We start from the raw sequence: 23,663 nt of genomic DNA on the forward strand, positions 1-23,663 counted from the left end.
AGAAAAGAAAAGAAAAGAAAAGAAAAGAAAAGAAAAGAAAAGAAAAGAAAAGAAAAGAAAAGAAAAAAGAAGTCACCACTGAGGAGACTAACCTTCTTTCTATGCTCTCCTCACGCCTATTAGATGCTCTGCCCAAATGAAAACGGCTCAAGTTCTATGACTTCAAACATTACTTGCCTTAGGTTTGAAGCCCAGAACTCGGTTGAGCTTTATGAGGACACACGGTTTGCCCTCTTTGTAGCCGTAAGTCTCATCGTTTATTCCAGAGCAATTTCCCAACCACTCGAGCTTGAACCTGCACACTTTCCGCTCTCCCCGTTCGTTGTTGAATTCTCCCCGTTCCTTGATTTCGCTGGGCACATCTGAAAACACAAACGCCGTGCTTACAACATACCAACGACTCCCTCGGCGCCCCCGAGAAAGGAAGCGGAGAGGGTCCCTCCTGGTCATGACGACCCATCAAGAGCGGGCCGGTCTGCATTTAATGCTCGGCCTGAATGAAGGCGCGGATTCCCAGCAAACCACCTCTGGTCTCACAGACGCGGGAAACGTCTTTTACCCAAAGCAATTGCTGGTAAATGACCCCGCGTCATGGCTTCACGGGGCTTTGATGATCGGGGCGTGATGTGTGGTCTGTGGCCATGTGTCTCTTCCTTTAAATAACGGGTGACTCAGCTAGTGAGGAGACTGAAAGGAAATCCGATCACCCGTCAGCCTCACGGACACAGGTCAACATCACTGAGCTCATGAACAGGGACATTACAATTAGAGCACAAATGAAAAGGAGCATCAGTAATTTTCAGAACTGGGAGGCTTCTGGTCACAGCTGCCCGGCCATGGCTAAGCCGCTGTCCGTGCCCCTAATTAGCAGGTTAAACGGTAAGGAAAGAATTCTTTTCTTCCTTTTCACCACTGTTCAAGGTTTAAAAACAAATTTTTTTTTTTTTCAATGTTTGCTTGTTCAAGCTGGGACTTCTTCCTGGCATTTGTTCAGCTGAGAAATTGTAGTATTTTTTATTCACAGCCCGTAACAAAGCCAGAGAGAGAGCGCACGAAATAGAGAATTCAGAGTTAGTACAAAAGCATCCTACGGGAAACCGATGCAAATGCCAAAATTTGTATGTATTTCTAAGGTCACAAGTTAACTCTTTTTCTTTCAAACGGTCAAGTGCCTCAACTCAGTCCACCTCCAGTGAAGTGATTCACCCTAATGATCTTTCATACAGGCCTTTAACATACAGGCCTTTGAGTTACCGCAAAGTGAGACAAAAACCCCCTTTCAGTCCTAAGGAAAAAGGTAGTGAAAATGTTTCTTTTAAATTACTCTCTTCCAGATGCCTTAACGTGACTGTTTGCCCCATAAGGAGCTGGTGTTGGCAGGACAGGAAGGACAGGCACCACCTCGTAACTCAGACGGACATCCCGTCTAAGTGGGTACGAAAACACGGCTGGATAATGCACACGCCAGGCAGTGTATTCCGGCCAGTGGCTTAATGAAACCAAGAGCCACCCTTCGCCATTCATCGGTCATTTCCTCATCCAAATGCTCGGCTACCGGAGACGTACTGCACCAGCCACCCCCAGCAGGGTCTAGGAAGGCCTCTACCCTGGCCAGACATCATCCTCTATCCGTATCAGTGTAGTTACGGCCAATTATGTCAAAGAGCCATCGCAAGAGAAGGCCCTGGGGGCCGAGGCAGAAATCGGGAAATATAAACAATCGTGCCTCTTGAAATCAATGGGGGTGTAAGAGAACCGTAACTGTAATTGTGGTCTGTGAGTCGGAGGGGTGCCTGGAGTGTTTTTAAAATAAGATGCTTTTCAAATGCTGATAATCGTTAATACTTGAAGCTACATTGTTTCTCCACTGCATCCAAGCCTAAACCATAAAGTCTTCTCGCTTTAAAACAAAAAAAAGAAAACAGTGTCCTCTCAATATGGCCAGGGTTCAATCACTGAATTACTTCAAGAGTCGATCTTGCGATTGTTAGATAACAAATAGAAATGGGAAATAAGAATGAACCAACCATAAACGTCCAAGATGAGTCTACTTACTGCCACAATCTTCAAAAATCATTTCATCCTTCTGGGCTGAATCTTTGTACTTCTCCAGGAACCTAACTATGTTGAGCACATATGCCTCATAGCTCTTGGGGTCGTTCGGGCGAAAGGAAATTTCAGTCTTTTGGATCTGAGGAATCTGTGTTAATCCTAGACCAGGTAGAAAAAACACAGAAAACTGTTAGTAAGAAGGCAGTCAGCCAAGATAATCCCAAAGCAGGTTCACAACGTACGAACCATCCTTCACTCATCGCACCTACTAAAAAGAACAGGTTAAATTCTTGCCTCTCTTGTAAAATCACTTCTGTGGCACTTAGATTAAGTACCTGAGTACCAGTGACGGCGTCTTGCTATCCTAGATCATTTTACTCACTCAGCAACACTGCCTGATAGGCATTATCTCCATTTTATGAGTGAAAGCACTTACTGCACGGAAAGGCTAAGCGCCTGGCCCAAGGTCACAGAGAGGCGGTGGAACCAGGATCTCGATGTGTGTATGCAGCACTCCAGAATCCTTATGTGGCCAACAGTCCCACATGCTCGTGGTCAACAGGACGCATACCCAGCTTGCACGTCGAGCAGGAAGCTCGTTTCCCTGACTGCGCGCAAGCCTTTGAGCACAGAGGTCTTTGACTCCTTCTTGTCGGAGTACTTCTGTGCATCTTTTAACCCAAATTGGACGAACTTGGCATTTACGTGCAGTTGCCATCCTTGCTTTCCATTCCAAAAGCAAGTGGGTATTCGGAGCAAGTCAAGGGCCAGTGGTAAAAATTCGAAGCATAATTACCCTCCCCGGATTTTCACTCTTTTAACCATTTATTTAAAACATTTTTTTAAATGTTTATTTTTGAGAGAGAGAGAGAGAGAGCGCGGGAACGGGAGGGGCAGAGAGAGGAGACACAGAATCCGAAGCAGGCTCCAGGCTCTGAGCTGTCAGCACAGAGCCCGATGTGGGGCTCGAACTCACAGACCATGAGATCATGACCTGAACCGAAGTCGGACGCTTAACGGACTGAGCCACCCAGGTGCCCCTTAACCAACCTCTTAGTCTTTAATTTTCAAAAGCCTCTGCCATCACAAGATTTCTAGATAGGTATTTGAATAATACTACAAAGCACTATAGACAGGGGCGATGGGTGGTGACTCAATCCACTGCCTTTTTTTCTTTTTTTTTTAAGTTTATTTTGAGAGAGAGAAAAAGAGAGAATCTGAAGCAGGCTCTGCACTGTCAGCAAGGAGCCCGATGCAAGGGTTGAAGCCACGATCATGACCTGAGTCGGAATCAAAAGTCAGACACTCAACTGACTGAGCCACCTGGGTGCCCTTCAATCCACTGGTTTCTAGCACAATTGCATCACCAGATAAAATTCAAGATGCCTGGTTAAATTTGAATTTCGGATAAACCATCAACTGACTTTTATAGAAGGATGTCCCACGGGGCACCAGGGTGGCTCGGTCAGCTAAGGGATGGGCTCTTAACATCAGCTCAGTTCATCATCTCCAGTTGGTGGGATTGAGCCCCTTTTTGTCAGTGAGGAGGCTGCTTGGGACTCTCCCTCTCCCTCTCCCGGCCCCTCCCCCACTCACATGTGTGCACACGCATGCGCGTGAGCTCTCCCTCTCTCAAAACGAACGTTAAAAAAAAAAAGTTATGTCCCATGTAATATTTAGGACACACTTCTATAAAAATCGACTCGTGGTTTACCTCATGACCAAATTTAATTGGGTGTCCCGTATTTCGTTTGCTAAACCTGACAATCCTATTCTAATCCTGGCTCCAGACCCCAGACCCACCCTCTTTGTGTTGGGCACAACACCCCCAACGTGCCACCTCACGTCACCCCGGGGGCTGGTCAAACCTGCAGCCCCACAGGCTCCACGCCAGACCTGCCAAGTCACAACCTCTGCGCTAACGAGCCTGAAGGATCCTTAAGCCTCTTGGTTTGAGAACCGTGGCTCTGGGGAGTTAGAACCAGAGAGTGGTGACCGTGACACAGGCACGACGAAGATGAGAGAACAGGAACCATTTAGCAGCGCCATCTGCGAGGTGGGAGGACAGGCAGGGGCTGGGCTCGACGGCTGCTCTTGTTTCTAGTGACTATGGGTGGCTCCGAGCTTCAGAAATGCTTAAATACCGGGGGAGGCGCAGCTCAGGGGGCAAGTTCTTCCATGCCTGCACTTCCCTAGAAGAATGGAAAAACTCCGGATGAAGACGGGAAACGTGTGGGGCTGCCCAAGACCAATGACTTGATAAGTGACACGAGCAATCAGCTCAGAGAGGACAACGCGGGACCTGAAGAATCCAGGGGGGTGGAGAGCTGACAACAGCGATGGAGAAGAGTCCAAGGAAAAGTATCGGGATTTGCTCACCCAACAGTCATCAGTTAAAAGTAAACAGCGAATGCTACAATTAAAAATATATTTTTTTAGGTTCTTGCAAACCCCAGAAAAATGTTTGCATGACTAGCGCGATTTAAATCCACCTTTTCCTACATTAAGCGGTGACCATCTGCAGCACAGAGACAATATGATAAAAAGTGGCAGAAGGGGCGCCCGGGTGGCTCAGCCGGTTGAGCGTCCGACTTCGGCTCAGGTCACGATCTCACGGCTCGTGAGTTCGAGCCCTGAGTCAGGCTCTGTGCTAACAGCTTGGAGCCTGGAGCCTGCTTCGGATTCTGTGTCTCCCTCTCTCTCTGCCCCTCTCCCTGCTCATGCTCTGTCTCAAAAATAAATAAACATTAAAAAAAACTGGTTTTTAAATGGCACATACCTGCAAAAATTAAATTAAAATAAAATAAAATAAAATGTGAGTGGAAGCTTCCGCTGGGATCTCATGCCTGAGAGAGTATGGTCAGTAGGACGGACGCCCCACTAAAATGCGCAAGGCCGGGGAGGGGGAGGCGTTCCTGGTTGGACTTAGAAACCGGACCTTTCAATGGAGGGGACCAGCCTGGACTCGTAGAAGTGCAGGGTTAGGCCCAAGGCCAGAGGTTCACCAGAACCCCGGAGGACGGGGTGTTTTCCTGGAATAACCCCGCAGTCGGCAGAGAATGCGGCCTGACGGGCACCGACCCCTTGAGGCCCCGGGAGAGCCCGGCAGCCAGAAGACAGAGGCACACGCCTTCCCCTCTGTCCCGCGTCCCACAGGTCTACTGACGTCCACGTCAGGGGCAGCGTGTGACGGGGGCGGGAGTGCAAACAGAAACCATCTGCACGTGCAGGGTACACGGCGTTTCCAGGCTTGGGGAGAAGGCAGGAGACGGGGCAGAGAGAAGGGCGAAGAGATCAGTTATCAGAAAGAAGGCAGGCTCTCCCCTAACCTTCGGGAAGGTGGTGGTGGGGAAGGGGCCGCCGGCTGAGCAATAAGGGACAACGGTGCCGGCCGCGGTCCCTCGGCGGAGCGGCTGACGAGGCAAAACTCAAAATGCTGACAGGTGGTCAGCGAGCCCGGCAGAGATCTGGAGAGTCTCACTCGGGGGCTTTAAAGGAGGAAGGTGAACCTCGAAGGGCACGTTGACAGTACACGGCAAGACTTAATCACGAGGGGCGTCCAGCGCCGGCTGTCCCGCCCCCTTCTGCGGTCCCCCTTCCCGGGGCCAGTCACAGGGCAAGGTGCCATCTCCGGGACTGGGTGACGTGCTCCTCGGATCTCCCAGAGGCAGAAGGACCGCGGGGACAGACGGTGGCTTTACACAGAGTGCTTCTCACGCCCTCGTGCTGCCAAGTCCAAGGTCTCCGCTATTCGAAGAGGCCGGGTGATGCGCGTGAGACCCCCAAAGCATCAGCCGTCCTGACTCAGTGCTCCGGGATCTTACGAGCAAATGGGCACTTTCAGGAGCTAGTAAGTGCATCTTTCAGGAGCCTGGAACCCATGGCCAAGGCGAAGTTCACGCTCAGCCAGAGACAAACACCAGTGATTCCCATCAGCAAGCACCTCTGTGGTTAAGCGTTGAATTTGCGGAAACGGCGGACATTATTACCGCACACCCAGGGGCGTCGCGGGCCCAGCAAAGCTGTACGCACCTGGCCTCGTGTGTCTCTAGACAGGGCCAAGGAGAAATCGTGAATATCACGTAACGGAATACTACCAACTTCCGCCCAAGAGCTCGAACCCTTCGGTAAGTGTGGCTCATATCTAAGCCCCACGGAGCTTGTGCGTTACCGTGTGAGAGACACAGCTCGAAAACGCGTGAAAAATCGGCGACTGTGAGGCCGAGAAACCAAGAGGTAAAATAGTTAAGCACAGGGTCTTACAATCCTGTGACGTGCCCAGCTGGGTCAGACCTTGAGCCAAAGTCACTGCCCTGTCCTTTCCACGTGAAGGGATACCACAGCCCTGGGGGAGAGGGAGGCCAGCAGTAACAGACCGACCCCAGGCAGCTCAGCCATGCCTTCCTGTCTTTTGTAGGCTAAAGTCTCCCTTTGGAGTTTCCGAAGGATCTTGAAGGTGTAACTGCCCTAAGCTTTAGTGACCATCCTTTTAAGATACCCAACTTCTGATCTAAAGGTCGCTTCCAGAAAAGAAGCATCCGTGATTTGGATCAGGCGATCAGTTCCTCTCTCTAACCCCTCGTCTACGGAGCACATACAGTCAAGTGGGGGCACGATCCAGTGTCTGCTCTCACACCCCCCGCCCCACCTCCGAGGCTGGGCAAGGTCTCACTCCATCCCCCACCAGCTCTGCCTCCCCTTTTCTCCATCCAGAGCTTTCTGGCCTGAGAAGTTCTTTTCCTGGAATCTCTCGGACATCAATCCCCTCGCCTCTTCTGTTCTGGGTGATCTTAACTAGGAGAGGTCTCTGATGGGACCTTCTCCAAACCATTAGGAAGATTCCGCCATTCAAAAGTAATTTCTCTACAGCAATTAGATCCATACAAGAGACAAATGAAAACACCCTTGACCTGGTATCGAAACCCTTTAAATCATTCACTTTACGTTATCAGACTCACGGGAAAAAAAGAAAGAAACGCGATCGAATTTGGCAACTTCGTTATTTGGAGTCCAAAGATTTCACGGACACCCTCCAAGGGCCACGTGAATCCCACCTTGCCAAACCGTATTCTCATTAGTTGTGTTAACACTAGACTGGATACTTTACTCCACGCTGGCCACTCCTTCAGGTTGTCAGAACTTTAGACAAGGATGAGCTTTGTTTCCAGTGGTAACTCCCAGAGGCCAAAGATAGCAGAACACCCAATCACTGGCTTGTGGTCTCAAATGATATTCCAGGAAACAGATACAACCTTTTGCCTCGCCAGTGTTCTGAACTTGAATTGACATTGACCATGCTGAGTTTTATACGGCTTTGCCCTGATGGGGCCGTTTGCCTTAAATTACATTTTGCTTATTATGTGACAAAGCCACCTAGAAGGACTGAAAGAATAACTTGCCTACGTGAAATTTTCATATTTGTTTTTTTAATGAGCACGTTAGCTTTACATAAGAGTTGGGAGTTAAAACAACAACTACTCTTTGGCTTTGCAGTTGCTTTCCAGAGCTACACTTGCCTTTCGTTGGTTCCCCGTCTCTTGAGCAACAAATCGGGAGAACATTCAGTTTTTGGCTTTAGTAGGTGTTCATAGCAGGAGGTGGGGGGTGGGGGAGGGGGGACTAGCAAGTAAAAGAAACGAGAAGAGAAAGGCTTTCCAGTAAGAATTGTTTTTGTTTCCAAGTAGGTTTATAATGTAGCAAGTTTATGAATTCCTCAATCTAACTTGTGAGTTTGAAGCATTTAAACTAGAATATGGCCATTGTAGCCTTGTGAACCGTTATTCCAGTGAATCCGGAAGCACAGCTGCCTGGACCAGTCATTTAATACACCCCACAGTCACCAGACCGAGAACTCTAAATAGGCATAATTTTCCACAGAAACCTCCAGGAGGGCACCCACGGTGACTAATGAGGGCACACAAGGCAAAGAAACACAAATGTAGCCGTGCACACGGTTCGTGCATACCATTTATCTCCTGCACATTCCAAGCTGATGAGTGATTTGGAATTTTAAAAAACTGGGGGTATGATGCTGTACAGAATCTGGACATGTATCTATACGCACACATGCACACACACCATCTTCCCCCTTCAACGTTTGATTTTTTTTTTTTTTTTTTTTTTTTTTATGTCTGCAAGGTAAGTATCGATTTACCTAACAAAATTCAGGGAGGGCACAGGAAAAAAGGTGCCTCTGTGCTTTCTGGAAACTAGCAGCCTTGGCCTCGCCTTCTACGTAGGCTCAGCTTTTGACTACGACCTGGGGTCAGCCACAGTCACATCAACACCCTCCCAGAGGCCAGAGAATTTGCTCCCTTTGAAAAGTCTTTTAAAGAAGAATTGTTGGATTTTCTCTAGAGCCTGCCTGGATGTTCAACAATGCCTGGCGTGAGGAAATCTCTCCTCCCGTCTAAGCTAAATGCCACACGCTTTGGTGGAAGGCCCTCCTGCACTTCTGGAATCACCCTTTATCATCAGACTCTTACCTACGGTCCTATGTTCACTTTCAGGTGAACAGAGAGAACATTATTTAGTTCAGGGGACCTTGGAAGCACAACTAATTTCATAGGAACCTGTCTTTGATATTTTACAGCTCATAATTGTGCTTCTTCCTAATAAAAGATACCAACTTTTATAATGGGAAAATATAGACAGACAAAATGTAAACAAATAGCCAAACCCTACTATTTTACATTAAGCTTTTCTGTCGAAGACCGAGCTGAAGAACAAGCGTATGTAGCAGATTTGACTCGTCTAGATACGAAACGTAACGTTCGCCAAGTGGCCAATGACCTGAAGTAAGATATCCAACGTATCTGATGATGTCCATTCACGCACGCACGTGGGAAAGGACACACTTTGCTGATCGGAAGCCCGTAGATGATAGACATCCCTACACTCTCCTTCGTCTCCCCAACTTCTCTCGCGGCCTGTGTCGGATGGGCCCTGGGGTCGCGAGATTACTAGAATAAACGCCCTGAGCAGCCCAGCCCATCCGATGTCACTGCAGGCACCGTGAGGCTGGTGCTCCTTCCACAACAGAGTGCGCCCGGCACAAAAGCTCTAAATGAAATTGCACGGATTCAGCATTTTTTCCCCGTTATCCCTCCAAGGAATTTGTTGCCTGGTCCTGTTTGTCAGAGATCACCGCTCTGCTCACTTGTCTAAAATGAGCACCCAGAGTGAGGCTCATTTTGCTGTGGCTCCAAGAACATTTTTAAGTTAATCGTCAGGCGTCCTGTGTACCCAAGAGCTCACTTATTAGTTGTATCTTGGTCTTTAGAAACGAAGAAGGGCACAGGCAGGTGGGCTGTTGAGGCCTAACGGTGAGGCGGGGACACTCTGAAGAATGAGAGTCTGGAGTTTGCCGCCCTAAACCCAAACTGTGCCCAAACTAGGGATCTGGACAGTAGCTTCTGGAAATCTCAACTGCCACCAATGCCAGCTCATCAAGAGCCCCAAACTCTGGGGGCAAGTTGGCAGGATCCATCTGAGGGAGGGAGGAGAGAAGGAGGGAGAACGTGAGAGGCGGCCAGGCCGGGGGAGCCCCGTACATTTGTCGTGTCGGCTCCCAGATTACAACTCAAGAGGATCTGATGGAAACAGCGACAGACAGACAGACACACAGACTTTAAAGCCACTCTATTGGCACTTTGAAACAGCAATTCACCCAAAGTATAAGGAAGCCACGTGTTTCCAATTCTCCCCCTTGAAATTCGGAGTTTGAGAAAAATAAGCAGACTGATGTCATGATTCCTCAAGAATTCTGCTTCATTACGCGGAGATCTGCACTACAGCGCCCTGTTCCCTCTCACGGTCCAAACGAAATCACAACTGCAGGGGGTGCCAGTGTGGCCTGGGCTGCACCCCGCCCCCCTCTCCCACCCATTCTGGGTACCATGGCACCTGTTAATAGTTCTTTCGGCATCCCCTATCTCCACTTCAAAACAAAAAGAAAAGCCGTCCCCACGAGCTGGAGAGGAAGAACAGGAACACACACCTGCTTACCAGGAAGCAGGGTGGCTGGGAATCTCCCCAGACCGTGACCTGCACTTCATTCCCCTGTGACTCCGGGAGCGGAGCTGGGGGAGGGGCGGGCGGGTGGAGGAGGGGACTCTTCCAGGATAGCGCCCGGCAGGCAGCAAGGGGCAGGCAGCAAGGGGCGTGGGGGTCACGTGGGGGACCACGTGGGGGACCGGGGTTGGGAGCGTGGGCAGGCGCGGGCCCGTCCTCTCCAGGTCTGGCAGGGAACACAGTGAGGGGATGCCACCAGCCACCGGTGGGGACTTCCCAGGGAGAAAAGCATGGCAGGGCCGACCCGGCCAGCGTGGGTATTTTGAAGGGAGCGGCTGGAGTACAGAACAAATACAAGGTCACTTCGATTTACTTAAAAAAACCTTTCAGCAGGTTTCCTAATCCAATTTCTCCCAAACGCTTTTCGTGGAGAGCCAAGATGCTGTTCACTTCATGAAACCAGTGTGGACAAAGCATCCCTGAGGGGTCACCCAGAGCTCAGTCTAGAAATACTGAATTCAGTACCTGAAAGGAAACCGCTGCCTCCAGTGCAAGAACAGAAGTGGCTGCTAATAACTACCCTTTGTTTCATGCCATGAGGCTGGCCACTAGAAGGTCCCATTCACTTTACATACACTTATTAAATCCTCACAGAGTAGGAGTCCCATTTTACAGATGAGACAACTGAGGCTCAGTGAAATGAAGTAGGGCACGGAATGGTGGGGACTGTGTCCACCTTCAAAGTTCCTGCTTTTCCTTCTCAGGTCAGCTTGACAGTGGAAACCTGTACCGTGGCCTATGAACTTGAGGCTGGCTGTTCTCGTATTTAGGTCAAGCGATGTCAAATGGCCAATAATCAACCATTTCTGACTCACAGAACAATTCGGTGTATTTCAACCTCGTATGGCAGCTGAAGCTCTCCCTGTGTGCCCTCCAGGCCGTGGGGGCGACCCGTTCCATTATCCCAGAGCAACACGACGACTCTGTAAGGAGGGTCCCAGGCACGAAGGGCCACCATCGCTCAGGCCCAGAAACAGCACGCTATCCTTTTTTCTCCTTACATTTCACCTCCATTCTGTACCTTGGTCCCCCCTCTGAGACTTTCACGTTCGGCCTATCAGCTTAGCCAACATTACAGTCAAACCCAAATGTCCCGCACGATCGCCACCCTTTCATCACCCTTTCATCGGGCCAGGATCGCACATGTTACTTAGACGAGATCTAGTTACAAGGTAGCGAGGCATGCTCACGCTCAGAGTGAGTCAGGCGGGCTCTGTGCTCCTGCCTCCAACACAGCTAATAATAGCATCGATAAGTCCGTAAATCTTTAAGTGATGTACCAAGTCTTTCCCACTCACTAGCTTCGTTTGACTTAAGCATGCGGGGTTCGTGAAATCTACAACTTTCACGATAACGGAAGCTTGGAGCTACCAACGCTGAGGCCGAAAGATCGCCGGGGCATTCTTCCGCAGCGTGTTCGGTCTGCAGACCAAAGGAACAGCCTGTCAGAAACAAATTCTTGAGGCTCTGCTCCGACAGATGCCAGGGGGAGGGGAGGGTCCCGTTGGGGTCCCCTCGGAGCACGCACGATGGTCCGGGATGCACTTCTCGCCACCAAGGGCTCTGCCCACCTGGCCTCCCTGCTCCAAGGCCACTATCCTTTTCAAACGAGCGTCATGTCCCTCGGGAAGGTGAGGGTAAAAGGGGCTGGGCCTAGACGCTCCTGGCAAGGTGGCCGATGAGGAAAAACAGAAATTACGAAGATAAAGGGCCCAGGCAGCAGGTCAGGGAAGAAGGGGATCCGAGGAAGCACTTTTCCTATGACTCGGGCCAAAGAACGCGAACGCATATTTCCACAATGAGACACCAGCAGCGCTCTGGAGAAGCGACGGCCTGTCAGGTCAGCCCGACTGCTGAGGTCACTAAATATAGGGACGAGGAACGTGCCTTTCAGGAAGGGGCTGAAGGAGGGGGAGGCAGGTGGGGAAAGAGGGCAAGGACCGAGCACCTCGACCAGATTTGCGAGGCAAGGTCATTGGCAGGTCCCCGCTTCAAAGGTCTGGCACTTTCAGCCTTTTCTTTTTGAAAGTGAAATCACCCTTTCTGCACGGAACGTGAAGGAAAGGTTTACTTTTATTAGGAGGCTGACTCCCCACGGTTTATACAGACAAGGAGCGTTTTTTTTTTTAAGGCTAGGAAATTAAATGCTTGGCTTTGGAGTCAACCTGCAGCTTTCAGTTGGAGAACAATTATAAAGTAGCATCGTAATCAAAGAACCGCTTTCCAAGGGCTTACACAAACAAAAGAAAAATAAGGGTCTGCACAAATTTATAGGACGCTTGCTGATGCTACCATAAAAATCCCCCCAGGAGGGGACATGCCATGCCTTCCTGTCCCAAAAGCCGGCATACAACCTGTAAAGATCCTACGTTTCTCTGCGCACGCCAGTGCTTCTGCTTCAGCCTTTCCACTCACCTACCGATTCTGGGAAACAGTTGCTGGAAATTGTGGATTTTCAAGCAGGTTCAAGTTGTTTTATATTACTTACACGATTGGTTTTTTTCCTCCCGCTTCCAAAATCCCCTAGATCTAGATTTATCTGGCCATGTCTACGGTTTTCTAATAGCAGACGACTATTTGACTTGGTGCTGGCCACCTCCGTGTTCTGGAGATCTTCCTTGGAATCCTTCACACCCCAAGAAGGAGATGGGCACAAGAAGTTTGCAACAAACTTCCCACACTCGACCAAGGCTGCTCAGGGCCATCAAGACGGCCTCCAGACTGTCACCTAATGCAGCTGTTACTAAACACTTGCCAGGGAAAATGGAGAGGGGACACGTCATCGCCACCCCCCGCCCCCCCCCAGTGGCAGCCTCAAGGTCATTTATAACGCAAGAACCCGGAAACTGCGCAACATTTCCTGTCTCTGGGTCCTCCCGACAATGAATTTGAGAAGAGCCAGTGAGCACGGTCGGGTTTGTGGTCGCCCTCCTGTCTGGTCTTCCTGCCAGCGTCAGGCATATGGGCAGTGGGCCTCCCCAGGGCGCGGTGACGGCTGTGCACAGCTCCCAGGTCACAGCTAAAGGAGACAGTGAAACTGCAAAGTGGGTCTAGACAGCCAAGTAGTAAGACTCCTACTGAACAAGCAGGTACAAACACAGAGAAGTGAGAGGAGAGTGTGTTGTCGTTCAAGGTCAAGCTAAGTCAACAGCAGGTGGGAGAATGGACTCCTGAAGCCGCGGCTCCTGTCCCTCTGGGTAACTGGCCACTTCCGAGCTTCTCATCATCCCTAAAACTAACTTCGTCTTGCTAAACAGGAGCTGAAGTGATTTTTTTTTTAAAGGATTTCTCGGAGTCGCAGTCCCCTCAAGAAAGTGAAAAATGCGCCTGAGTCTAAAGGGCCGTGTAGTGACCCCACTAACTGACCTGCTGGGCAATGGGGGAGGTCACGGCCTCATCGGGAGTCCCGCAGCTGGGGAGGGTGCAGGCTTGGGGGCGGGCGGGGGGGGGGGGGGGGAGGCTCTTCACCCCTCACTGCAGAGCTGGGAAGACGCGGGGGAGCCCCGGAGCCGTGTCTGCAATGCGGGCAGGAGGCCCGGCCACAACACTGAGCAGTCGTGCGTTTTCCTATCAAACCAGGCTCGGTCTACCAGCGCGTTAACGGACACTTTTCAGAAAAATGTTTTCTTGCGTGAAAATGTGGCACCCGTCTTTCCCGTGGAAGAGCTGAACGTATTCGCGTTACCTGGGGGGGCCACCCGGTCCTGGTATGTGGGCTGGAATTCGCTGATGGTAAGCAGCATCACTTGGATGGTTCCGATGAAGATGCCAGCCAGGCAGCCATAAAAGATCACGTAGAACAGAAGGATCTTAACTGCAAGGACGACAGACAGAAACAGAAGGCTGTGAGACAGTCACACCCGCAGAATGAAAGGCTAACCTCGGAGATGAAGGGACTTCCTTCCTGCCTTCCCCCTCCAGCCTGTCTTTGGAGTTTCCTTTTCTGACACTGATCCAGAGAGTGGACCATACTACCCCCCCACCCCCCACGGTAGGGTAAAAACAGACAGGCAGCCCTCCGTTACAGAGTGTGTGTGTGTGTGTGTGTTGGGGGTAGGTAAGGGTAAGAGGAATGTTCTGCTAGAGCTGAGATTATTTACAGGAAATAATCTTTCTGCCTCAATAAAAAACTGTTCATGGGGCGCCTGGGTGGCGCAGTCGGTTAAGCGTCCGACTTCAGCCAGGTCACAATCTCGCGCTCCGTGAGTTCGAGCCCCGCGTCAGGCTCTGGGCTGATGGCTCGGAGCCTGGAGCCTGTTTCCGATTCTGTGTCTCCCTCTCTCTCTGCCCCTCCCCCGTTCATGCTCTGTCTCTCTCTGTCCCAAAAATAATAAACGTTAAAAAAAAAAATTAAAAAAAAAAAAAAAAACTGTTCATGAAGATCACCAATAAAATCTAGGGCCATGTCTGTGTGCTTATGCAATGCATCTCAAATATGACACTATACTCCCTTAGAGACGTAGGTTTTCTTTCCTTGCTTATCCCTTGACATTTTGAAACTACAACCCAGGCTCTGCGGCTTCTCCAAACATTCGAACGCCTGCAAGTTTTTCTGCTGGGACGGGGCAACGAATGCCGAGAAACCGCATGAAGCTCTTCTGCGCTTTTCTGTCTCCCCACCTCTTGAGGTGTATGACGGACTAAACACACTGTGTTTTCCTTCAGGGGCGCCAAACAAGGAGGAGGGGGGAAAAAAAGGAAAAACCCTGTAGTAAAAACGGCAAGCGTATTTTTATTCCATATTCTGCCTGGACCCGGGATACTGACTGGCTCGACGAGCTGCATTTTCTTTTTCCCACAGCTAGCAGGACAGCAGGACACGGGCTGAGCTGGCTGCAAAAGCAAAAACACAAGAAGCAAAACAGCACGAAGCCCACAGACGGGAACGAGGCTATCAGTTACCGGTTTACGAGGATTATCTCCCCGATTAGCCACATAGTAACAGGCTGTACTAGGCATCGCCCGGCAGCCCCGAGCCGGCCAACGACTCGCCTTGAACGCAGGAATGGGAGCAGGCGAGCCGGAAGGTTACCGAGTCCGAAACAGGACTGCGCGAAGGAGCCTCGGGTTACTTCTCAAAACCTCCAGATCTCAGGCGGTGAATGCTGGGGTCCTCGGGCAAAAGTCCAGAACAAAACAGAACAAAAGCCTCGTAGAAAAGAAGAGGCGGAGGGACGGAGGGGAAGAGTGGGCACACTGTCACAGGAGGTAGCCACGTTGCCCTTGACCTGCATTTCAAAGCCCAGCCTTCCAACCAGCAAGTACATGGTTCGGGAAAATCATGCTGGAGTGTTAGTAAAACAATCCAAGCCAAACGCACCTAAGACCAAAGTGTTTAATCGTTACCCTTTTTCTCCTCTATCAGGAAAAAAAAAAAAAAAAAAAGAAGGAAAAAAGGGGAAAAGGCCAGGCCACAAGCAAAAGGTAAGAAAAGCGGAAAGACTGTATGATCCGGAGCCACAGCTGCCCGGCTCAATCACTGCCTCCTGGCAGGACAAGGGTTAAGTGCTGCATTCTGTATCCAAGCAGCAGTAGGCAAATGGTAAGGCTGTGACGTCAAGAGATCTGGAAAATTTTCCAGCGAACGCGCTCCTAAGAGGTGCGAGAGCTGGTATAACACGGTCAGCAAGGAGCTGTTGCAGCCGCTTTTTCTGTGGCCCCCCACCTCGTCTTGGTGCTCTTAGCTTAACTCCACTTAACTCTCCCAACAACTGGAGCCATTTTTAATGCTCATGCCTCGGACTCCACACACCTAACTCTAATGACTTACTTAAGAAGGTACCTAATTGTGGCTGCAACTGAAAATACAAACAGAGCCCTGGGAAAATTAGTCCTTTTGCAGGCACACTGATGAAGCTGACGAAGATCCAGCCTTTTCCTTCTTTTCCACAGCATACCCTGAGAGAAGCGAGGGATTTTTCTCTTTTGCTCCAAGATGTCACTTAGCAAAAATCTCCCCAGTGACGGCTGTGAACCAAGGTCACCTGGTTAGAGGAACGTGAACGTCTGGGGGGCCCATGCGGGGGGGGCTCACCAGCACGCAGGTGACCAGGGCTGCTCAAAAAGAAAAGCTAGACAGATTGTACCAACTGGCCAGGGTGACACAGAAGAGAAGTTTTACAGGCATTTTCCCCTCTTAAGCAATGTGTCTTCTTTAAAAAAAAAAAAAAAAAAAAATACAAGTAACGTAGAGATTTCCCAGTTAGAAAAAGAATGAGTACCCTTCAAAGGGTCACGGGCAAAAGGAGACTGGCATCTGGGCCCAGCGGTAAACATAATAAAAACCTACCAATGCCTGCATTAACTTAATGAAAAGGTGGAAACCGCAGGTGATTTGCATGCTGCCATTTCTCCAGCAGGTGACAGGCAAGGCTCCTGCGTCCATCTTGGTGAAAATCTACCTATAAGCAAAGCGGAGCCAAGGGCGACCTGCCCTCGTCCCAAGGGCATCCATGTTGGGCCCAGTGCTGGAAAGGTAGCATTTTGTCCACAGGGGACAGCGACTGCCGCCACTGTCTCTGCTACGAGAGGGTCTGTCGTTTCTTACGTTGCCAAAGAAGAGCAAACGAGTGCAAAACTCAAACTGAATTTTTAGCCCGGCACCTGTACCTTGGAAAACAGAAGCTAAGATGAGACGGGCAGAGACAGGAATCCCGGCGCCTGCATTCATAAATCAGTGTCTTGGCACCTTGCTGGACGTGGGGTCGAGACGCCAAAATTAATACACACACGCGTGTGCACCCATTTTCTCTCACACATGGGAGGTGCTGCCCCATTAAATGTCAGCTTAAAGAAAAGTCTGCCCATCCTGCCTTACCTTCTAAAGCAAATATTATTCTGGAACTGGAATGAGGAAAGAAATCTATTTTACAAGAGGGGCAAACAAATTTCACAATATGCCCGGAGTCCCAGGCAGCCCCTGACCCACGCCAAGGCTGGGGTGCACCTGCCAGGGCTGGAGCCTCCAGTGCGTCGGGGAGAAGGGGGCCCCATTCCGCAGTGCACCCCCGAGGCCTCGCTCAAGTGAGGGACGGCTAGATCGCCCTGGCAGGGAGCTGGTCACCCCCCACACACCCCGAGTTCTTCAGGTTTTCCCTTCCATGTTGAGAAAACAGTGAGCTATCTTTATGCCAGAGAAACCATGGCAATAATCCCACTGAAGAACACAGCCTCCTCCAAGATAAAATAAAATAAAAAACACAAGCTAAAGGCCCTCACTTTAAAGACCTACGTCTACCATGACTCAGAATACCTATGCTGCTTCCTTGTAATACCTTGGAATGCGGTTTCACCTTGACTAACCTTGAAGTGTGATGCATTATTAACCCTTTGCTTTTCAGCCGAGAGAGACCCACGACAGGCTGCGGTTTTTTTTTTTCTTCTTTGCAAAAATCATACATCTAGCTTCTTCCAATTCAAAATGTCAGCCAAGCACGGTTTCCCTGACTCATTCTCCTGTGATGGCCACAGATCCTCCCAATCAGGAACACCGCATCAGCCCCTAGCCAGCGCACCCTCAGTGGCTGCAGCTGTGGTGGTGGTGGTGGTGGTGATGATGATGATCCTCCAGAAGGAGGGGGCAGTGAGGGGGGGGGGGGGGGGGGAGTTCCCTTCTCTCCCTTCTGCAGTCACGACTCTTCTGCATTTGCCTACAACTCTGCCCTTCAAAATGACCTTTAAAAAAAAATGTCACCCTTCCGGTGGAGGGAGGCGGAAAACAAGGTATCTAATTTTCAACGAGGGGCAAAAAAAAAAAAAAAAAAAAAAAAGTCCATCCAGTCAAGCAACAGGCTGCCCCAAATCTTGTAAGGTGGGCTGAATCTGCCTCTCTCTATGCCGTTTAGGTCTTACACTAACCTTTCACGGTGATCAACCCAACCTACTGATTCCGCATCTGTGTGTGCAGACATTGAAAACATCCAGACTTGTTTCGGGGCTTCCTGGGCCACTTCTGGGCTGTAATGACTCCAGGGGAGGCCACTGGGGTAAAGTCTGGGCACAGCCAAGAAATACTGCAATGTGGATGGGTTCTGCGCCCCCCGCCCCACCCCCGCCGCGCCTTTTGAGGTACATATTTAGACTAGAAAACTGCTGTAACACACAAGCTCGCCTGTATCCGACCCGGTTACCATCGTGAGGTTCTCTCGCCGCCTCAAATCTCAATTTTTAGGACTTGGGACATTGACTACGGGGACAGCCAAACCTAGTCTCCCAGGGCCTGACCATTCCCAGGAGGGGAGGGCTCGCGCGAAGCTCGGACAGATTGCAAATTACCAAGAAAGGACCGTGGCATTCCGTAGAACCTTCTGCCCCGCGCGCTCCCGCCCCCACCCCCGCGCCCATCCTGGGGGGCCCCGCATTCCGCACCGGATGACAAGCCCAGGCCCGCGCGCCCGGAGCGGCGCCCGCCGCCGACCCCGCTCCACCCTGGGCGGCGCGAGACCCGAGAAAGGTCCGCAGAGCCTGCGCAGGGATGCGCCGCCCGGGCCGGGGAAGGCACCGTGGCGGGGAGAGCCGCGGACGCCGTACTTACACCAGCTGCCGCCGGTCCTGCCCAGAAACTCCTTCTTCTCCGAGTTCCAGATGAATTTCTTCCAGCTGCCCTCCTCCTTGGCTTTTCCGCGGGCCATGGTGGCGGGTCAGCGGCTGCCGCGGGGGCTGAGGGTGGGTGAGTGCGGCGCGCGCCCCGGCGTCCTCCCCGGCTGCTGGTCGGCGGCCCCTGCCCGGCTCTCCGCAAGCTGCACCCGCCGCTGCCGCTGCGGCTCTCCGAGTGCCAGACGCGCGCCGGAGGGGCAGAGGCAGGAGCGGGAGGAGGGGGAGGCGGCGGCGGGGGCGGAGGGAGGGGCCGCGCAGGCTGGGCGGCTCCGAGCCCCGCACCTATTGGTGGGCGCACGGCCGCTCGCGGGCTCTCTTTGGTCCGCCACGCGCTCCTCTTGCCCTTGGGGGTTCGGGGGCTCAGCGAAGCCGCAGCTGCCGCTCCCGCTGCCGCTGGGGCCGCGCGCGTGCTCGGCCCCCGCCTCCGGTGACCTCTGCAGAGACAGGCAGTGGGGGCAGGAGAAAGTCAGAGGGAAGGACGGACAAACGGACCGCGGCGCGGCTTCCGCGCGCCCGCCACGAGCCGAGAAATTGGCTCAGGGCGCGAGCCCTACCTTTACTATATACCGCGCCGGGGCGGCCCGGGGCCCCGCCCACTAGCGGCCCGGCTGGCCAATCGCGGGCGCGGAGGAGGCGGGGCCTAGGGCCCGAAGGGGCGGGCGCGGGGACGGCACAAAGGAGCCGCGGCCGCGAACGGGGAGGGCTGGGGCCCTGGGGCGCGAGGGGCGGAGGGAAGAAGACGCGCGCGCAGGAGGCCTTGCGCAGCCCCCTCCTCGCTCGCGGTTGGACGCACGCCCTCCTCCGCCGTAGTGAGGCGCGGGGCACCTGCGTCGCCCGGCGGCCCGCAGACGCCCGGGGACCCCGGTCCGAGCTGTCCTGATCGAGTCCCTCCCGCCCGCCTGCTCGCTGTCGCACGCTCCCGGTCTCCCTCCGCTGCTGGTCCACCCCTCGTAGGCCCTGGAGGAGTGGGGGAAGGTCACTTGGGGACGCCCGAGAGTCGGGGACTCTGCCTGGCTCCTCCCCGCCTCTCCGCTCCGGCACCTGGCGCCCCCTGCGCGCTCCTTGCCACTGCGGTTGCAGTTCCGGCCGGTCCCTCTCCTTGCAGCGCCAGCCCAACCCGCAAGCCCTGGCTCCTGACTGCCTGCTGCGCTTCTTGTGGGCGGCCTGAGCCGCCTCAAGCAGGACACTTGCCAGACCCACCCGGGGCGGCAGTCCGCATCCGCGGGGTGGAAGGGGTAGGAGGCCGACCGCTCGCCCCCAGTTCGTCTTCCCTCGGAATCCCGTCGCACTTCGCGGCGGCCTCACACCAGCCTAGACCGGGGAGACGATTATTTGCACATGACCCAACCATTGAGGACTCTCTTCCGTGCCCAGCAGGTGGCTGGTAGTCTCACGGGGCGTGCTTTCGTGCCCCCTGGGGCGTCCTGACCACTCTCTTGTGCTGTAAAATCCCTGAGGCCAGAAGGAATTAGGAAGACCCAGCACGAAGGGCAGGACGTTGAGGGGGCAGCCCGTCTTCCAATCCCTTAGTCCCTGTAGCTGAAAAGCCAAGCTGCTCGGTTTCATCTCTCTCTGAACCCTTGAGCAGCTTTTTACCCGTCCCTCTCAAGGCAGTGACACAGCAGAAATCGGCAGGGGTGCCTCCGCAGTGTCTGCGGAGAAGCCCCATCCCCAGAGAGCAACGAAACCCATCCTGGACAGGATGGGACAGCCCTGCATCACCCCATACAGGGACACTTGTCAGGGCCACCTTTCTGTCTCCAAGGTCAACCTTGCAGGTCTAAGGACAAGCTTGAGCTGCTACGGAATGAGCTTTCTCCCACGGATCCTTCTTAAGGCCCACCTACAAGATCTGCCAAAACCTGAAAACCCCCTGAAATTCTGAAGAGAAGCAGCCACCTAGCCCCCCAGCCCCAGAGGGACTGCTACATTCAGGACTCTGTCAAGGGCAACTGTGAGAACAGAGACCAGCTCCATGAGAGAGGAAGCCACCCCCCTGCTTTGCCCCTGCAGTGTTTACATTGGAAAAGCCCCAAGTCGGTGGGAGAACTGCGCAAGAGGCTACACCTGCAGATACGATGTCCCTGGTCCCTGTCCCAGTAGAAGTTACCTCGTGGAGGAGTTTCCAGCAGGACACATCCCCGGGAAGGGCATTTGTTTACGGAGTGTTGGCTGCACATAAGAGGGAGGAAAGCCTGTGGGGAGAATCTGCAAAAGGGAATGAGTGAGGGAAGAGGTGGCGTGGGAAGGGACGAAGGGGTTAAGGGAGGGCGTGCTGCCCTTGTGCATACTCCTGCCTCTCACCCTGCCCATCCTCCACCACGGGTTCCCCTCCCCACTCCCTAGCTCTTCCTGTCTCTTCTCCAGTAGAAGCATTTGGTAAAACAGAGGATGTGGAGAAAGGCTCACGGTGACAGATTTTTAATTAGAACCCCCATTTCTTCTTTAAAAGGAGGTGCCCTACCTTAGCTTTCCAGGGCTGTGACAGATGCCAAGTAGACGGATTGCTGCGTCTGGCTAGGATGAGCGTTCTCTCTTGCCCTTGACCTACTGTGTTCCTCTGGGGGAGACTCCCTCTTCAAATTTTAGCGCCCCAGCTTTGCTCACGCTTCCCGCTCTGCGTGTAGGCTCTTCCCAGGCGCTGACAAGTCCTGAGGGTCGTGCCTGCGCAGCCAGTGAGGGCTGCCGTTCTCAACCAGCCGCCGCCAGGCTTCCTGGGAACTCTGTTATTTCCACCCCAAACCTTTTGCACCCAAAAGGTAGTGCAGCTGGAGACCGTGACCTCAGCCCTGGGAGAACCAGGTTCAGCCACTCAGACCATCGAGATGTTTCACCCGTGCACCACGTCGCCCCAAAAGAGCGGCCTGGCGAAGGGCAAGACAGACCTGCATTCACAGACTCAGTTTCAGTGCTTGCTGGCTGTGTGACCTTGGGCAAGTCCTCGTTCTCTCCAGGACTCTTCCTTCGGTTGTAAAACTGGAGTGACACCTCGTTGCAAGGATTAAATGGGAGATGTGGGAAAATGCTAAGCACGGTGCCTGGTGCATAGCAAAGGCTATTAAGTGGGTAGCTTAATTATAATTAGCTGTTTCCATTTGACCTTGTCTCACCTTGAAGCTGTTGCTCTGACTTTGCCACCTTCCCACTCTGATATCCACCCCCTGCCAGGACGCCGAGTTCTCTCAGAAGGTCACCTTGACTAATTCCCTACCCTCCATACCACCTTTCCCCTTGCTTTCCAATGTGCTTCCTGCTCGGTGACCTCCTCTAACTCAAGTAATGAGTAACTTGAGCACAGGATGTCCCTCTGGGCTGTGCCGGACTGGGCTTTTGTTCCCAGGCCCCTTCTGTGAAGGGTGCTGTAGCAGCAGGCTGAAAGCGGAACCTGGTGTCATTCCCTGGAGGGAGGGGTGCCTCTGGCAGGTGCAGTGTGTGGCTGGGCAGGAGGTGGGGGTGGGAGGTGTGGTCAGGGGGAACTAAGAAAGCTGTTCAGTGCATGCCTACGGAAGCCTGATGTTTCTCTGCAGAGACAAGAAGAAGGAACTCCTCGGCTCACTTGATAATACATTTTTCTTGAGTTTATTTATTATTGAGGGACAGAGAGACGCAGAGCGTGAGCAGGGGAGGGGCAGAGAGAGGGGGAGACACAGAATCCGAAGCAGGCTCCGGGCTCCGAGCTGTCAGCACAGAGCCCGACGCGGGGCTCGAACTCACGAGCCGTGAGATCGTGACCTGAGCCGAAGTTGGGACACTCACCCGACAGAGCCACCCAGGCGCCCCTCCTCAGCTCGCTTGAAAGGCTCAGGGCAAGGAGAACCAATTTTCCATCTGTTTTTCTAGGGAAGAGCAGTGGCTCTAGAGGATGTGGTTAGTTGGGCCCGAGGCTGGTGCTGGGCGTTGGGGTGGGCAGAGGGGCAGGAGAGAGGCACGGCAGCGGAGAGAACAGGAGGTTAGGGAGGATGCCAGGTTCTGACTCAGGTAGCAGCCAGGTGCAGTTGTGACCGAAGTAGAATCTCCCCTGGGGCCCAGACAGGACCCCAGTGGGAGCGCAGGACAGGGCAGTCCTGTTTGTAGGCTGGGAGAAGAGGCAGGCCAGCTCAACCCCTGGCCATCGGCTACGTCTGCTCAAGCTCAGAGAGGCTACAATGGAGGTTCACCTGCCTGCAAAAGAGCGGGGGACCGGGCTGCATGAGGGCGAGCCAGCCCCGAAAAGCAGACGCCCCCTCCCAAGCCGTGGGCTCTCGAACCCCCCCCCCCCCCGGGGGGGGGGGGGAGGGCAAACACAACGCCCTCGGCTGTGCAGAGGGCTCCGAAGGCTGAGCCCCGCGTTGCCACACGTGCTCCCGCACAGCGGGGCTCTGCTCAGCCAGCCCTGGAGTATTTTAAGTACCGAGTGGAGGGGGCTGAGGGTATGTGTTGCATGGTGACTCATCCTGGCAGCAGGAACCGTGTGCAGTGTTGAGGAAAATGGCTCAATGGCAGGCTGTGTTTGCAGTGGAAAGCAGCCGGGATATGCGCCGTCCTGCAACCGAGGCCAGGGAGGCAAGGGAGGGCGCCGGGACAGGCCGCCGGACCCCACCGGTCCCGGTGGCAGGATGTGGGTGACGCCTGGGGGGTGCCCACCAGGGGTCTGGGCTGGGCGCCCTAACCAGCCATCGGGGAAGTCTGAGCGCTGCACACGGTGTCCTTCTGCGCTTCACGATGGCCCCTGCCTGTTTGATAGAAAAATCAGTCATTCTCTGGAGTGGTTCTGCTTTCTTGGAGAGCCCCTCAGTGGGGATGTGCAGAAATATCCCCCTTGTTCACTTAAGGTCATCCTGGGGGCGCCCGGGTGGCTCAGTGGGTTAAGCGTCCGACTTCGGCTCGGGTCATGATCTCGCGGTTTGTGAGTTCGGGCCCCGCGTCGGACTCTGTGCTGACAGCTCGCGCCTGGAGCCTGCTTC

The 23,663-nt window shown here is 53.1% G+C and overlaps 1 protein-coding gene across 1 annotated transcript in view; it reads right to left on the bottom strand.

The window, feature by feature from the left end:
• ATP1B1 (ATPase Na+/K+ transporting subunit beta 1) overlaps positions 1-18,870 on the bottom strand; it is a 23,642-nt gene extending 4,772 nt beyond the window's left edge. The window contains exons 1-4 of the mRNA XM_040451739.1: positions 18,659-18,870; positions 13,811-13,939; positions 2,056-2,211; positions 178-362 (exon numbers count right to left, since the gene is read on the bottom strand). Coding sequence (XP_040307673.1) covers positions 178-362; positions 2,056-2,211; positions 13,811-13,939; positions 18,659-18,755 — 567 coding nt within the window. The 5' untranslated portion in view covers positions 18,756-18,870. The remainder of the gene's footprint in view (positions 1-177; positions 363-2,055; positions 2,212-13,810; positions 13,940-18,658) is intronic.
• Between the last annotated feature and the right edge of the window lie 4,793 nt (positions 18,871-23,663).

This window comes from Herpailurus yagouaroundi, unplaced genomic scaffold (genome assembly GCF_014898765.1).
Source record: "Herpailurus yagouaroundi ecotype Mexico unplaced genomic scaffold, PumYag 205, whole genome shotgun sequence".
Taxonomy (NCBI): domain Eukaryota; kingdom Metazoa; phylum Chordata; class Mammalia; order Carnivora; family Felidae; genus Herpailurus; species Herpailurus yagouaroundi.